We start from the raw sequence: 17,414 nt of genomic DNA on the forward strand, positions 1-17,414 counted from the left end.
AGCTAGCATTCTCTCTTATTACTCTCCCTCCTCTCCTAGCACCACCTTGTCCTTCTCTCTACACTCAGATATGAGGTTGGTTGCTCAGACAGGGCTGTAGTTTAAAGATCTTGCTTGGAATTCTCTTTTCCCAAAGGTGTAATCTGAATCGGTCAAGGTCCATCCAAGTCTCTTCCACCAATACCTGCAGACAGGTAATTAATTGTAAAACAACATCGCTGTGGGGCATAGAGCTGCATTGTACAGGCTGCTGTCTGGGTTGACGTGCAATAAATGTCTACACATTTGCTGACTAAAAAACCTCAAGAACTCAAGGGTACAAAGCTGGATTTCCCAGACCATAAATGTGTCTTTTCAAATAAATCTAAAAAGATCACCAGGGAAAACTTTCAAATCCATTGAAAAGAAAGTCACTTTATTAGCAGATTTGTTTAGAAATCCAAGCTTTTGAAAGCATCCATAGCTGGAGGTTAATTGTATATAATAAATCAGCAGGTATATTAATCGAAAATGAAATTGCATTGACAGTCAGTTTACTTTCCCCAACAAAAAGGATGAATTCCCTCCAAATAATGAACATTTCAACCTTAACTGCTCAAAACAGTTTTTGACTACTGCTCCTCATGCACATGGACGGAGTAAGGAGATAAAACAGGGTTCCTTCAGAAAGCACAAATCCTAAATTAACAGCCTCATTCTGGCATTGGAGACTCTGTAAGTGCTGCTCCAGTGGGCCACCACATGTCACGGATGAGCAAAACATGAAAACCAATTCCTACTTTTAGGAAAAGCATTTTTTTTTCCAGTGCCAGGTTTACTGGGACTGATGTAAGAGGATCTTATCCAAATGGAAAAGATTTGTCTCTGCTGAGCCTGGTTTCCTTGAGCCTACAGCAGTGCATTGTACAAACAATACACCCCCCATTCAAAAATGGTGCCCAACTGTACAATGCAAGGATCCTGAGGAGCAGGGGAAGTTTTTTTCCCCCTGGCCAGTAACCCACAACTGCAGGATTGTGCAGTCTCCAATATCTGGATGAAAAAACAAAACTGACATGCATGACAGAACAGGATATGAAATCGATAAGGCTTTGCCTTTCAATCACACGATGCCACTTCTGAAACACCGCAAATCCTTCAGCTCCTCATCCCACTGCACAGGTGAGCAGTATCTGGCCCTCCAGTAGTTAGAAAAGTGGAACTACATCTCCTAATACAGGTGTCTGTCTCAGAAACTAGTCCTATTAGCCATGTTAATGGGACTCAAATTTGACCAAAAAAAACCCACCAATCACTTTTTACACAAACTGGAAAAAAAGTGTGATCACCAAGCCAGACCTTAAGGCTTTACCCCTGCCTGGCCACCCCTTCTGATTAGTTGAAAAATTCAAAACCTAGCTTATAAAACCAATTCTTATCCTAAGTGTTTAAGAATCCAATTACTAGTCGTCATTAGAAATCTGATTCTTCAGCTTATTGTTACATGTCAGGAAACAGCAGGAATAACACCATTAGCCTGTGGTGTCCACTGGCACGCTCTCCATGGACTTGGGACGTTACATCTTGGAGGCAGCGAGCGACTGGGAGCTGGGGGAATAGACCCGGATCACGTTCTGGAGGAAACGAAAACATTTATGGTCAGTTAATCCTGAAATCCCAGTCAGTTCACAGTTAAAATGGATATTTATAATGATGAACATTTTCATACGTAACGCATGCTGGAGTAAAACTACAGTATATAAACAAATAAGGCCGTTTGCACCAAGGGGTGGGGGAGCAGGGAACAAGCTACCCTGCAGTCTCGTCAAACCCAATACCCTGCCTTCTCCCAAGACCCTCTCCTTGGGTCAGTTAGGGACCGAGTGCCAAATGGCCTCCTCTTGATTGGAGCAAGTCTCATGTTCTAATGTTCAAACCCAGCCGTTTAAAAAAAACCCATACAGGAATGTCAATGTACAGGCAAATCAGATAACTGATAAACAAACGCCCGTTGCAGTACAAAAGGAGGCTGTAGAACATGAATCTAACATGCGAAATGTTATTCAATTTTTCCCCATGATGAGCGGTTTATTACTCGACGACTGTCCCTGAACGGTCCAGGAGCGCAGGAACCGTGGATCAGGGACAGGGGAGTAGGCAGCGCCTCGTGTTCAGAGCACTCCTGACATACCTTGTCGGCCTCAGCGTTGTACTTATCCAGCAGAGCCCGCACTCGGTTCCCATAGTCTGGGTGGACAGCCATCAGGTTCTGCAACTGAAACATCACCGGCGGCAGAAATATCAGCCAAGGGGACCAGATTCAGTCCTGCGCCATCTCCTTGATCGTTCAACTGGTAACGAGCGGGATCAACGAGCTCAGGTTCTGCAGTGATGTGGACTGGAATTCAGCAGGTTGAGCAGCTCAGCTGAGCACTGTTCTCTGAGTCATATCAAGCACAGGCAAGATAGCTCAACAGTGGCATGCTTTAGATGCTGGGCACCAGGACAGTTCCTGCTGTACTGCAGTGTACAGAGCTTTTATGGGCCCTGGCAGATGATGCCCAAAAAATTTAGGATGTTCATCCTCAGCACTTACTGTTCCACTACCCTACCAATCCTGAAAAAATGCTTGGGGCTATAAAACAGATATAATACTAGGGGGATCCACAAACATGCCATGCCAGGTACATTGCAAGGATTCTGAATAGCTAAATGGTCCACTCTTTTAGTTCGTATTCATGTACCTGGTACAGAAAACAAAATCAGTTCTACCAAATGATGGCAAGATTTTAAAATACTAAATTTTAGACTCCAATGTCAAAAGCTAGGATTTTTCAAGTTTTCATTTCTTCTGCCACAAATAGGACATTAGTAGAAGCAGGATTCAGAAGTTTGGTGCTTTCGGTCTGTGAGAGGGCAGCACCCTGAAACCGTGCTTTCGGCACTCCCAGTCCCCAAGTCTGTAAGATCAGGTCTTAAACGTTTCCATTTCAGCCCATATCTGCAAGGCCTCTTGCCACAATGGCGCCAGCACAAGCTTTTAGGCTCTGTGGTCTTGCAAGCATGTCTGCAGCTACAAAAGCAAGAGAAAACACTGTAGGCCACACTTGTATGACAGGTCTTAAAAAGCAGAGCAAGAGACTTCATCCCTTACCTCTATAAAAGTCTGTAGGTTTCAGAACCCACTACCTCCTTTGTAAGCAAATTCTATGATTTTATTGGGTCTCAACCTTCTTTACAACCAAAAACCTAAACCTTTTTTTCCCCCCCTTTAGCACAAAACCAGCTAGAAAGGTTGATCCAAGACTGCCCTAGGACAGGCGGGCTGTGGAGTCCCTGGAGGCTGCACGCTGCCCGTGTCAGCTCAGGGGTTTTTCACATGGCGGCCTGGCGGGTTTTGTTCTCGCCCTCCTCTTCCCTGTGCTGCCTGCTCAGCCCCACTCGCAGATCACGCTCGGGTGTGAACCCAGCTGCCTTCAGGGGCGCCAGTGCCCACTCACCATGCGCTTCTGGATGAACAGCTGGGCTCCCCTCAGGTGCCCGGCCAGGTTCTGGCACAGCCGCTGGCGCTCCTCCTCGCTCAGCACCTGCGTGTAGAACGTGCGCACCTGGCAGGGAGGGGACACACTGTTCAAACGCTTTTAAAAAAAAATCCCATTGCTTATCCTGTGGGGGAAGGTCTCTCAACTCATCAGGGTGGGTTGTGGGTTCAGGTCCCGGCTGCAGACCTGCTGTATCTACCGGCCGATGCAGAGCCTCGGCCCCTCGCTGTCTGCTGCGTTACACACAAACCACGGCTTCCCTCTTCCCTGCTGTTGCAGACAGGCCAGGTGGAGTTGTGATAATGGAGATGGAGCAATGCTGGTACAAACAGCAGTGCTCTTACTTCTACATGAATTTTAATTTTCCGGTGTAATGTAATGGATTGTATCACCCTCTCTGAGGTTGCATTAACAGATTTCTCTTCTTCCTCAATAGTACTTCTTATCAGCAACTTTACTGACCTTACCAGATCTCAGCATGTTAAGAAGTTAAGAATTTAACCACAGTTTAATTACAAATTGGCTACAGGCACCTATACAAAATGGATGTTCCCCCCCGATTCAGCTCAGATGCCCTCTATATCCCTTACCAAGCACAACTTGGCTCAGCTGTAAATTGGTTCAAAAGAAACAGTTGCAAATTGTAACTAAAATGCAGAATCTAAATCAGGACAATGATGCACAAAAGTACCAAAAGAATACAAAATCACTCTTCTCCTTTAACAACAAAAGCACAAAAAGAAAAACAAATTCCTGTTATGGACTCCTCTTGCTGAAACGTAGAAATGAACTACTAAACATCCTCAGAATCCCACGCCAATATGTGCAAAGATGTTGAAAAGATGTTGACATTTGAACGGGTTAACGGACAGATTCTCAATAAATCTCACATTAAAACAAACTGATTTTAATCATGTTTTGAAAGCTGAATATTTCATTTTGCAACTGTATAAAGCACAGTTTTTACCCACGCTTCACCCACAGTGAAGAAGAACCAAGCATCTCTCCAAAGAGAAGAATGAAAATCGAGCTGAGCAGAAACACGAGAAAGATGACAAATGAAGGAGGGATGCTCAGCCCATCCAGCTTATTTGTCTCTCTCTCTACCTGGGTGACGTTGTCTTCATCAGAGCTGTTATAGCGGGCGACATCGATGGAAACCTTGAATTTAGATTCCAGGAATCTGGGCTGGGCTTCGGGGGCGCTGAAGCTGTTGGGGTAGTAATTTGGAGCTCCGCCTACAAAAACACAAAAGCCTCTGCTCAGATCTTAAACCTAAAGCTACTTTTTCCCATTTCCTTATAAACTCTGTTAAGATTTATTGATCCAACACTGTCTTGAGGAATGCAATAAACATTTTATACAGAATCTTTACAAGTAGTTTCTCAAAGTGCTTTAAAGGAAAATGGTTAAAAGACAAGCGATTAGAAATGCAGTAGATGAACAGAGACACCAATTCAACAGAAAGGCATTCTGATGAAGGTCGTGAGTCTGGATTTCAAAGCACTCAGGGTATCTGACTGATATTCTTAGGGACAGAACTCCAGAGCTTTGGTGTGCAGCAAGAAAAAGCCCTGTCACCTGCAGAACATAAACGAGCGTGGGGGACAAACAAAAGACTAGAAGGAGATGAGCAAAAGCATCACGATGGGGAGCAGCAAGATAGTAAGTCAAACAGGTGCTGAGGTGCCAAGCCATGCAGAGCCTTACAGGTGAGCATGAGGATTCTGAAGTTGACATGAAACCTGATAGGAAGCCAGTGCAGGGACGCAGGGGCAGGAGTAATGTGAGCACTTGTTTGTTTAGAGTGGATTTAGATACCCTGGGGTGGTCCCTGTTAATCCTGTGCTGTAGGCTCAGCTTTGACATACCTCCACCTCTCCTGTGCCAGTACAAAGATTCCAACAACGCACCACATGACTAAGCATGACAGAGGACACAGAAAGAGAAGATTAGACTGCTTTTTAAAAAGTAGAGAGAGTCTCGCACCCTGGTTGTCAAACATGCACATAGGCCCATCTCTCTGGTAGTTGGCGACCCGGGTTCTGTAAGGGCAGTTCACAGGCAGCTGCAGGTAGTTGGCGCCCAGGCGGTGTCGGTGCGTATCCGGGTACGAAAATAAGCGACCCTGGAGGCAGAAGAACTCAAGATTAACCACATGCCACAAAGCCCCTCTAGGGCAAATGGCTGTACTTCTCTAGGAAGACCAGTTGGCATGATGCAGAAACAGCATTTTCAACACAGAGGTGGATTGCAAAAAAGGGTTGCGCATTTATGAGGCATGTGCCTTCGACAGGGTTTAAAAGATCCCTAATCGAATATCAAGCCTTCTCTGAAAACTGACAGCTATTCCTAGCAACGTTTGCTTTGACAGCACAGTGAGCACACACCCGTCTCAAACTGAAACACTTGCATGTGGGTCACAGGCAGTTTGGGAAGAGAGTGACAAACCTTTCACTTGAGGCCTGTGGAGACTCACTAGGGCAAGCGGTGGTTTATCCAATGCAATTCTAACAAACTGTCATTGTCAAGGGCTTTTCCCTCAAGGCAAGAGTATGTTTTGTTAAAATGGGACTCTGAACACCCAAAGAACCTGTCTCTGAATGGCAAGAGACAGCCCCTCAGTCCTGGTCTGTGTGGACTATTGGAGATCTGGACACGCAGCTCAGCCCCCCCATTTCACAGAAATTCCATATCATGCAAGCAGAACTGCCCTAGTGTGAAGAAAGCCCTTCATCTCTCAATATCACTTTCAACCTTAATCACAGGTGAGGTCATATTGAAATACATGGACACACAATGATTAGCGTATTAGAACGCCAGGGCTTGTACAGGCCTCAGGCGGCGGTGGAAAGGAACAGTGAAGCATCAACCTAACGGCAAACGTGAGCTAAAACCTGCAATAGGAAGGGCACCAGCGACAGGGGCTCTGGGACAACCGGAGAAATCAACAGGATTGTGAAATTGTTCTGGAAGTGGTTAGTGTACAAATGATTTGAAAAGACCTTGCTTCACGGTGTTACGTTACCATTTGCCCCATCACAATCAACATTTCCCAAAACACAAAGCTGAAGATGTCGGTTTGCGAATGGACCACCACAGAGCGCCGTTGCAGAACAGCGTGTTGCGCCGCGGGCTTCTGCAAACTAACCACAGCAGTCCGCTCACTTCCCCAGCCAGTCTGTGCGGAGGAGCTGCAGAACAGCCTCCATACATCACACAGGCAGGCGCCGCTCTGCAGTGACACACGAGATGGCTCCGCCAGCCCCTCCTCCGGGAGGAAATAACCACCTGCAGCATCTTGTCCGGGCTGGGCTCGACCCCAGGGGGCATGTTGCTGGGGTCAAAGGCAATCTGCTCCACCTCTGAAAAGTAGTTGACGGGGTTGCGGTTCAGCACCAGCTTGCCCACCGGAATCAGCGGGTAATCCTTGTGGGACCAGACCTGAGCGAGGAAGAACAGAGCCGAATGAGAAGAGGTGTGTGGGCCTGCACCATGGCCTGTGGGCCTGCAGCTCTGGTGAAGCCGGATTCAACAGCATCTTCCTTTAGAACAGGTCTGTTAAAAAAAAACAGAAAACTGAAGTAGAAGCGTCCGTCCGTTGAGTCTGTATTTCAAGCACTGGACACCAGAGAAAGGACTGAGCAGAGAATTAATCGTTGCTTCCCACATTCAAATGCCTGGAAAGGCAAAAATGGAATTAACAAAAAAAAAAACCTCAAGCTACCTGTGGCTAGCAAAGCCTTTTTAAAAATTTAAACGGGAAGGAAAAAAGAGCGAGCTCCACTAATGTTTCATGAAAAAGATCAAGCAGTGGCAGTGAAACAGAATATCCTTTGCTTTTTTAGTACGAACAGTAGCATGTAAGAGCCTGACCTCTAGCGGTCGGATTCGGAAGCACAGGAATGTATTAAAAACACACGTTGTGTTTGAGGCTTCTGTTCCTTCTGTAAAATTAAAAACACGGGACCCAGAAGCAGAGCTGTGAACTAGGACATCTCAGGCAACACAGACTTCATGATTGTTGTGCTTAGTGCAATTATTTCAAATGCAGACAAAAATTATTTTCATATTCTTAAAAAGCTGAGACTGAAGTTTGCTTTTTACTAAAAGAAGACACTTCTATAGCACTTTTCTGGACACTCCACCCTAAACGCTCTTTACCACCACCAATGTGCAGCCCCAGGTTGCAGAATGCAGGGTGAGCGCCCCCTACTGGCCCATCTAAAACCTCTTTCGGCAGCAACCTTAGCTTTCCCAGCAGTCTCCCCTCCAGGTCATGAATGGTTATACAAGAAAAACGACACAGGAGCTTGTCTAGGCCATTTGCCAGATGAAAAATTCCTCTTTTCTCACTGAAAGAATGAATTCTTGCACCAAAACCAACCACAGGGACTAACAGATTATTACGGTTATTTTGTTCAATTTTTAAAAGATAATTCCAGCAATTTAAACAGGAAAACAATTAACTAGATTTTTAAAAATTCTAATGACTTTTCCCCTAACTACCATCAATTATTAAAAAAAAACAAAAAATAAACCACTTAAGCATTTCCAACAATACTCCATACTTCCAATCATCTGGCAGATTTCACACTCTCTGCTTTTGAACGTCGAGCACAAATTACAAAAGCTACTTCTCAAACCTAGTGCTCCAGATCTAAAACTGCTCTCCATTATAAAAAAAAAACTCTAAAATATCTTGCAGTTGGTAATACAGATCTACCAAGGTCAAATGCTTTTTCCTTTATCTGAAAATAAAAAAAAAAACAAGACTTGGCAGGAACCTCCAAAACCGTGAATTAAAAAGCAAAGAGATCTAAGTGGTGTAGCAGGACCCAGCACACCCAGGAGGCTGGTCTCTCGTACGCACCTTGGTCAGGTCGAAGGGGTTGAAGGGGAAACTTTCCGCCTGCTCAAAGGTCATGACCTGGATGTAGAATGTCCAGGAGGGGTAGTTGCCATTGGCGATGGCGTTGTACAGGTCCTTGATGCTGTAATCGGGGTCAGTGGCAGCCAGGAGCTCTGCTTGTTCTGGAGACAGGTTCTTAATGCCTTGGTCAGTCTGCAAAACCACAAGACAGCCTCTGTGGTTACAGTCACTGGGGAAAGTCAGACCTGAAGAGCACCTTGTGAATAAAACCATGTCTACTGGCTTCTAAATACGTTACAGCATCAGCCACGTCCTCCAGAGGAACCGAAACCAGCCTTAGGACTGGCCCATTATTACACTGCTCCACAGAAGGACAAACGTCCCACAGTTACGAAGCAACAAAGCCTATAAAAGCACAGTAACCAATCATTCAACGAGATTAACACGGTCTGGAAAACTGTTCATAAGGTGAAAACTCAAACATGTACACTCAGACGCCCAAACCTCACCTTAATACAGAACAGAATGGTACCCAAGTAAGAAAGCATTTTAAGGTCACTTATTCGGGTAACATATTAAAGTCATTAGCCAATGCATTAACTATAAATAGGAAAACTACAATCCTTCCCCTTTGCAGAAGAGTACAATATTTACAACATATTTGTTAGAAAATGCATTAATATTAGATATTCTGTACTACATGCTTTATAAGAGACCAGCTCATAAGAGTGAAATAAGGCTCATTATATGGAAAAAAAAAGAATTGCTACATCTTGCATATAGGAGAAGGAACATAGTGGCTGCTGGTACAGCGTGTGATTACTGTACTGGCCCATCTGTGAGGTTGTGAGACCTGCCTGAAGCAGGGATGTTACGTTAGGCTGGTACAGAAACCTGAAATTCCAAATGAGTCAAATTTCGCTTGCTGCATGCATACAGGTATCACCTGCTCTGACACTTTAGCAAATGTTTAAACATTTCACAAAATTATTTCTCATTAGTTACACTGATACTTAAGCATACAGCAGGAAATCGAACCTCAATGCCCAAACTTCAGACTTGTGGTCAAGACCTTCTCCCGTCTGAAGTCTGTAGGAGTGCACCAAGGCCACCTCACTGGCATCTCCTTGCACACATGCCATGGACACAGCCTGGCCTGGCATTACCTTGAAGTGGAACTTGCAGTAGACGGCCTCGCCTGCAGCATTGACCAGCTTGAAGGTGTGGGAGCCATAGCCATTCATGTGACGATGCCCATCTGGGATGCCCCGGTCACTGAACAGGAACGTGACCTACACCAGGAATCAGTGGGAACACAGTAGGAATAATTCCTGACACTTATATAGTGCTTTTCTGAACACTCCACTCAGAGCGCTTTACAGGTCATGGGGATCCCCTCCACCCCCACCAGTGTGCAGCCCCACCTGGATGATGTGACGGCAGCCATAGTGCGCCAGAACGCTCACCACACATCAGCTATCAGTGGGGAGGAGAGCAGAGCATTGAAGCCAGTTCAGAGATGGGGGTTATCAGGAGGTCATGACTGGTAAGGGCCAATGGGAAATTTAGCCAGGACACGGGGTTACACCCCTACTCTTTTCGAGAAACAACCTGGGATTTTTAATGACCACAGAGAACCAGGATCTCGGTTTTACATCTCATCCGGAAGGACGGTGCCTGTTTTACAGTACAGTGCTCCCGTCACTGTACTGGGGTATTAGGATCCACACAGACCGCAAGGTGAGCGCCCCCTTGCACCTTTGCACTGTGAAATATGGGACAAAAGAGTTTGTAATCTTGCTCCCAGAAAGAGTAACATTCAACAACCACACAAACCCCGCTGCGAGGTGCAGGGGAGGCGCCAGTCCACTCTGGGAATCCTGATCTCTGCAGGCCAGCAACGTGACCCCCCCCCATCTCAAACCCATGATGCCTGGATCAGACAGCCTCCCTGTGCTTGGGGAGAGAGAGTCTTCACCTGGCAAGCTGCTCAGGAGCGCCCTCAGTGGCATACCTGAGCAGTGTGCTCAATTTCCTTATCTCCCAGTAACCACCAGTAAAGACCAGGCATGGTAAACCTGGAAGCTTTTGTTTTGCTGAAACCTCATTCTCCCCAGCAGCAGGGTCCACTGGAGGAAATCAAGGAAACCGAGAAGACGTGTGAGCCTCTCCCACACCAGAGAAAGGCTGGGCGAGAGAAGCGCATCTCCGCACCTGATGCAGGGACTCAGGCCTCAGACTCCAGAAGTCCCAGACCATGTCGGGGTCCTTGAGGTGGGTCTGAGGATTGCGCTTCTGGGAGTGGATGAAGGACGGGAACTGCAGACAGGGAAGAGAGCTATGAACTGTAGAAGCCATGAGGAAACATCAGATACAGGAGATTACATGTTCTTCTGCAGCAACCTAAGTATTGTCATCAGTTGCCAACAAAGCAAGGCAGCGTGCTACAGGCCTAGGGAAAAATGACTGAGCAAGCCACATTTCAAATGAAACGGGCACGTCTGCACTCTTATTTTCCTCTAACGAGATCCCAAAACCAAACCCTCCTCTCGTTTCTCGATGTCTTTGTTAGTTTGTCAGCTTCTCCCACAGAGACCTAGCTGACACACTGTCAGCACTCTCCAGGCTTCAGCGGGTGTGCAGTAAGACCCACACGTCTGAACAGAAAGGAGCACAGCTTTAGGCCCTGGGGTCACGAGAACCGACTGCGGCCTCCTCTGGGACAGGGCTGACTGCCCGTCACACAGAGGTCCAGAGCTCTGGCCATCAGCAACCTTTATGGCCGTTTCTGTACCCACTTCGAACAGTCAGGTCCCACTACTTGTTACTCATTTGCAGTTCCTTATTTGCACAAAGTCATTTAAGATGAGCAACGAAATATCCCTAAACATTGTGGAGAAAAATAGATTGATGCGCACTGCATTCCACTGAACGTGATCAGACACATCAGTCATGCTTTTCAAGTCAGGATCTTGCGTCAACCAAGATCCATTTCTGTACTGCTGTAGACCTTACCACTACTTAACTGACAATACTTTTTTGTAGTCATATTTCTTAAAGCAAAACCCATTCAATTTGTCTGGTTCACTGAACTTCAGATACTGGCAGAATAATCACTGAAAGACCAGGAATCTGTCAAGACGTGACATATCTGTTCTCAATCCATCTTGGTGCAGACCCAAAGACTCTCGGTAGCTCAGGTAGCCCTGCCCAGAGACTGCCAAGTTCTTTCACACCAAGCTTAGTTGGCAGTGGAAAATGTATAAACTGAAAAACTAGGAAAAGGCCAAGACATGGTGTTGTGTTAAAACATGTTCCTGTTGTGCACATGCAGGCTTAAACCACAGGAAAGGCTGCTGGGCTGTGCAGCCGGTAGTGAGAGGGACCAGACTCACCAGCATCGGGTCCCTGATGAAGAAGATGGGGATGTTGTTTCCAGTCAGGTCCCAGTTTCCTTCCTCGGTGTAGAACTTCACAGCAAACCCACGAGGGTCTCGCACAGTGTCCGCTGAGCCGGACTCCCCAGCTTCAGAAATACAAGCGTTAAAAATTAGAAGCTGGGCACACACCTCCTGATCAGGTTTCAGGGAGAGAAAAGCACCTTTTATCACTTACAGCTTCATTATTCCCTGCGGTTATTGTTTCCTACTGTTGACATTCAATTTTGACACCAACCTGGAAACACACTCGGAAGTGGTTTATCTTTAACTCTTGGGATTGAATTTCAATCCACCCATTCAGGTACAATTTCAGTGAATGCTTTGCGACACTAAGATGAAAAACTTGATACCTGCACTTCAGTTACCTTCATTTCAGCATTCTACCAGGTAAGTGAATTAAGAACAAACTTTCACATGCTATGAGGAAACTGAGTGTGATTCTATACTCAAGGATACAACCGCCGCACCTGGGATTTTAACTCATGACAAGTCCCAAGCCCTCACCTCTCCCTATCGTAATAAAGATTCAATTTAAACAACATGTATTAGCTTAGATTATAGGAAATACTTCTGAGACACTTTCCAGAGCGATTTGCAGCATGGGGCAATACGTATCACCCAGCTCTCCCTTCTGTGAGCAGTATTAAGTCTGACCAGGCGATTCTGTTGATTAACATTTACAGTAAGGGAAATGATAATTAAAGCAGTTCAGTTGGTGAATCAGTCATGGAATAGGCAACATTACTCTTAGAGAGAGGAGGGACAGTGAATAGTTGGTTTTACCAACCACACAGAAGGTCACAGTTCAGTGTGCACCATGGACTTGTTTTTGTAAACCCTGTAACCACGTACAAGAGATAGACTCACTATGAATAAAATACTTGTGGTCTAGGGCTTTGTTCCACCCGAGACCTCATTCAAGACCTGCGACCCGTGTGGATCAGGGAACACTGTTACAGGGAACATACAGCATTACTCACACACCGGTCACACTGGGCTTTGGAAAACGTTCTTATCTGGGAAAAGTTGGAATACTGCTGTGTGCATGATTTTACTTTTTTACTGCCCCTGCTCTGTGCCTCTATACTTTTTCTAAGTCCCCAAGTTTGAAGATTGAAATGCCTTGATATTTTGTTTTGGGGGTTTTCAGGTGTTGTGGCAGCCTCACTCTTTACCCTGTAAGTAAAACATGCTTGTTTGTTTCACCATAGTTTCAAACACAACCAAGGAATCCTGGGTATCTCCTGCAATACAGATTAAAGACTGCCACACATCGCAAGTAAACATAAAAACATATGTTACATAAAGACCATGTTAATGAAATCTGTTTTGACAGAATGTGCTTGCAATTCCAGATTTTATCTGTAACAGCACAGAAGGGCAGAGTCCAGGGTTCACCGTGGACTTGTAAACAATGTGCTGGCAGACTCTGGGAGTGTGTGCAAGAGTTAGGAGAAGATCACTAAATAAAAATACTATTTACTTAAATCTGGGGCCTGGGAATTAATTTCTAATTTCCTAGTCAGGCATAAATAGGATTTTCTTTAAGGTGCTTTACAATGAATTACTGAAAACATCAATTGCACTGAGGTACAATCACATATAAACACCTCCAAATCTGGCTAGTCCTCTTGATTAATTTTACAATTACGCAGTTAAACAGACCCAGCATGTAACTGAGAATTAGGGTGGAACAGTTTTATTAAGTATGTCTCAGTATTTAGAGAGGCCAGGCTGACACTCAGAGAATGCTGTGTGACGGTATTTCCTTACCCACAGTGGAGAATCTCACAGCGGTAGGTGTCCTCTTTCCCACATGCTCAAACACCTTGGCTTTGGTGTACTTTGTGATGTCATGGGTCACCTCAAAATATCCAAAGGCTCCTGGAAACAGAAGGAAATTCACACTGTACAGCCAAGGCACCCCAGGGCGGAGCGGTGGCTCTGTGGCTAAGGATCTGCGCCTGTGACTGGAAGGTTGCTGGTTCAAATCCCGCGGCCGGCAGAGGAATCCTACTCCGTTGGGCCCCTGAGCAAGGCCCTTAACCCTAACTGCTCCAGGGGCGCCGTACAATGGCAGACCCTGCGCTCTGACCCCAAGCTTCTCTCCCTGTCTCTGTGTCTGTGTCTCCATGGAGAAAAGCTGGGGTATGCGAAAAGACGCATTCCTAATGCAAGAAATTGTATAGGGCTAATAAAGAAACATTACAACATTACATTACAGATAGTCCCCCACCCCTGCTGCAGTTCACACCTCCCACCACAAGAGGTCTCTGTTCTCACTGGTGCAGAACTCATAATTCCTAAAACCCCCAACAACACCCAAAATGGCAAACAAAACACCAGTTAACCCCTGATCAGAAAGAATTGTTGTGAACAATTAACTCTGCTCACGTTAAGTCAGGAGTTTCAAGGCTCATTTTTTACTGCCAAGAACACCAAAAACAGGATTTCAGCACACTGGGATAAGACAGGAGCCTTCAATTCCAGCAGCTGAGGAATGTACCATTTCGACATCTCTGTTACAACACCAGTCTCAGGGATTAAATGCCTTGCAGAAACATTAACCACAACACTTCAACAAGGATCTCAACATGAACGAGCTACGCTGCATTGAGACTCAAAGGACTGGGAGCCACAGAAGTAGCTACCTGAGCAGTCATCTCGATGCAGCTTTTATCAAAGAAAACTTACAGGGACACTTACAGAAGGAATATGGATTTGTACTCCATTTAAAGACCACAAAGAGGCTCAGTTAATTTCAGCAATGTCGAACACTGAGTTAGTGACAGAGACTGGACTTCTAGGGACATTCCTGAAAAGGCTTTTTTTTCCCCCCCTAACAAAAACTTGATATCAAAGAAAACATCTCACAATCAGTACACGTTCTCACAAAATATCAAACTATCATAAAAAAAAAGACTTTCCAGCAGAGGCGATTTTCCCTTATGACTCAGTGCAAGTGGATGATGGGGCCAGATTTGCACAGTGAAAGAGTCCCTCCAAACCCCCCCCCACTTGCTTTTGTCCATTTGCCTGTCCCGGCTCTGAAACTGCAGAGCTGGAGCTCAGGGAACAGGGAATTCTGGACAGGGCCCACAGTCTCTCACCCGACTCCAGCACTGTGCCACCGGGTCTCCGGTGCTGCAGTCGGAAGGGGCACTTTCTCCAGCTCGCGCACACACTCCTCGGGGTGCCCCGGGCCCTGGCTGTACCCACCTGCCCCCTTGGCGTGCACCACTCTCTCCGGGATGCGCTCCCGGTCAAAGTGGGCCATCTCGTCCGTGAAGACCACATCCTGCACCAGGAGGGGGCCCCGCGGGCCGGCGGTCTGGGCGTTAAGCTTGTCTCCCAAAGGGATCCCAGCGCCCGTGGTCAGAGTCTCCGCCTTCTGGAAAGTGACCAGAGACAGACTCTCCTTCAGCCGGTTCCAACACGCAGGCTGGAACACTGCTTAATTACTCGTTACAGGAAAACCTCTTTCCAAATGCTGCTTACATGTCCAAGAATAAATAATATAACACTGACATCGTTACACTTACGTAGCGCTTTCCTGGACAACGCCAGTCAGCGCTTTACAGGTCATGGGGATCCCCTCCACTCCCACCAGTGTGCAGTTAAAGAGCACCAGTATGCTCCCCACACACCAGCTCTCAGTGGGGAGGAGAGCAGAGTGATGAAGCCAGTTCAGAGATGGGGGTTATTAGGAGGCCATGATGGGTAAAGACCAGGGGGAAATTTGGCCAGAGCACGAGGGTAATGGGTCAATGCACTGCCTCAGCGATATCAATGTCATTCCTTCTTCACCCACTGGCCAAACCTTTAGGACCAACCTGCCAAAATCTGTAGGGAGGCTGACTGTTCAAATCACACTGGAAACGAATGGCTGCACATTTAGAGCAACAAAAATTGTTTTTATTTTCTTTTCATCATGGAATAAACCTTTTTACCGGTTCTTTCTCTTTTAACATACGTGTTGAATTTTCATTCTCCACACACCAAATGTAACAATGCTGGCACTAATCAAAGAATAAGAAAACAATACTGTTTCATATAGGAATTTCGGTTTGCGACTGCAAGAACCACCTCTTTCAGGCCGCTGTCACCCCGCAATCAGCACAACGCAAAGCTCGCAAGTTCTGAGCGCAGGCATGTGACCGACAAGCCTTCCGAAAAGAAGCAAAATAAACGTGACCTCTGAGGCGCTTTTTCTACACTGGTCCAGGGGTGGGAAGATAGCATACTGTAATAAAAGCTTATATATAGAAAAACGGTTCTGGTGACAATGAACATAGTTTCTCTTTCATAACTCGTAAGTACTGTGACCCACAGGTTTTGACAGACATCCCACATGAGAAAGGTAACAAACGAGGCCGTTTCTCTAATGTAGCCCTTCGGGTGCTAATCACTGAAACTAACGGGTCCTTTACCCGTCTTGCGTCATCGACAGACGCCAGGTGTGATGACACCTCTTTACAGAACATTTTCTGCTAGAATGGGTCAGCTGTTTTTTTTCTCTGCCAACCTTGCAGGTCGGAGTGGAAAGGCGTCACTCCTCCGCAAAATCCCCGTGGTGCGAACAACAGCAAATAAGTTTTATTAACCGCGCTAATGCGTGTCCCCATGTGGGGAAAGCCATTATAATCGCTTAAAGCGTTCTGCAATGTAGTCCAACAAGCACACGTTTACCCCATTGGGTAGGAATACGGGTCATTTTATTAGGGTCCACATGCAACGCAATGCACTTTCGTTAAAACCGGGCAGTACACAATACACCAAGTAACCACCGTTTTAAAGGCAAAGCACGTCAAAAGCTGCTCGGAAAGCGAAAGTGTTGAAGATAAACAACAAACGCGAATGCAGAAACCCAGCAAAACAACGTCACATAAAGAAGTGTGCAGCAAGTGCACCGGAATCTCCAAAAAGTCCAATTTAATTTCACTGCAATAGGGATTTTATTGTTTAGATTTTTCGAGGCCCACACACACACAAACAGCTCATCTCTAACGTTCAAACCCGTTTTACATTCAGGCTACAGATATGTTCAAAAAAAGGCTCACCTGGGAGCCTCTACTTTCTTTCCAGATTTTCATCTGATCGCATGACTTCTCCCTGCTCTCGGCCATCCCGACGGCTGCACAGGTTTGTTTCCGAGACGTGAACTTGGTCCTTGCCGTGGGAGCTGCTCTTGTACTCCAGCGGGGAGCAGGCTGGGGGCTGTCGGGCTGCGGCCTGCCCTTCCTCCCACAGCCCGGGCTGCGATTGGTCGCCCCGCCTGGCAGTCACAGCGCTGCTGCGGCCGGCCCGGCACAGGACACCCGCTCCTGATCTCACGGATCGGCTCTCTTCCAGACCAAAAAGATAAACGCGCTCAGTGATTTGGGACGTGTTTTCGGTTTCCGTACCAGAATATTTACTTTTTTTTCTTTCTCATCCCCATTTGCCCCGTTTGTGAAAAGTTAGATGTGAACACCGAGTAGTGTATAAAAAAAACGAGATTTCATCGGCGTTTCCCATTGTAACAATTTACAGAACCACCGGTCTGGTGTGCCCGTCTCTTGCCTAAAAGTGATCTTTTAC

The 17,414-nt window shown here is 46.2% G+C and overlaps 1 protein-coding gene across 1 annotated transcript; it reads right to left on the bottom strand.

Annotated features, from left to right (window-relative positions):
- Positions 1-394: 394 nt before the first annotated feature.
- On the bottom strand, positions 395-17,306 carry cat (catalase). Its single transcript, XM_088611799.1, has 13 exons — positions 16,895-17,306; positions 15,054-15,225; positions 13,608-13,718; positions 11,790-11,920; positions 10,609-10,713; positions 9,561-9,686; positions 8,395-8,586; positions 6,813-6,965; positions 5,511-5,649; positions 4,629-4,759; positions 3,480-3,587; positions 2,171-2,254; positions 395-1,613 (listed from the first exon to the last, which is right to left on the bottom strand). Exons 1-13 carry the CDS (start codon positions 16,958-16,960, stop codon positions 1,557-1,559), a joined length of 1,575 nt encoding a protein of 524 aa, XP_088467925.1. The 5' UTR covers positions 16,961-17,306; the 3' UTR covers positions 395-1,556.
- Positions 17,307-17,414: the final 108 nt, after the last annotated feature.

Source organism: Lepisosteus platostomus, chromosome 18 (genome assembly GCF_059453375.1).
Source record: "Lepisosteus platostomus isolate fLepPlt1 chromosome 18, fLepPlt1.hap1, whole genome shotgun sequence".
Lineage (NCBI taxonomy): Eukaryota > Metazoa > Chordata > Actinopteri > Semionotiformes > Lepisosteidae > Lepisosteus > Lepisosteus platostomus.

What these genes read in the sequence shown, in the direction of transcription:
- cat (XM_088611799.1), bottom strand. Translation starts at nt 16,960, where the DNA reads ATGGCCGAGAGCAGGGAGAAGTCATGCGATCAGATGAAAATCTGGAAA. An exon ending in GGTGCACGCCAAGGGGGCAG is followed by an intron (nt 13,719 to 15,053) that starts GTGGGTACAGCC and finishes TTCTGTTTCCAG; the next exon opens with GAGCCTTTGGATATTTTGAG. An exon ending in GTGCATGTTTGACAACCAGG is followed by an intron (nt 4,760 to 5,510) that starts GTGCGAGACTCT and finishes GTGTTTTTGTAG; the next exon opens with GCGGAGCTCCAAATTACTAC.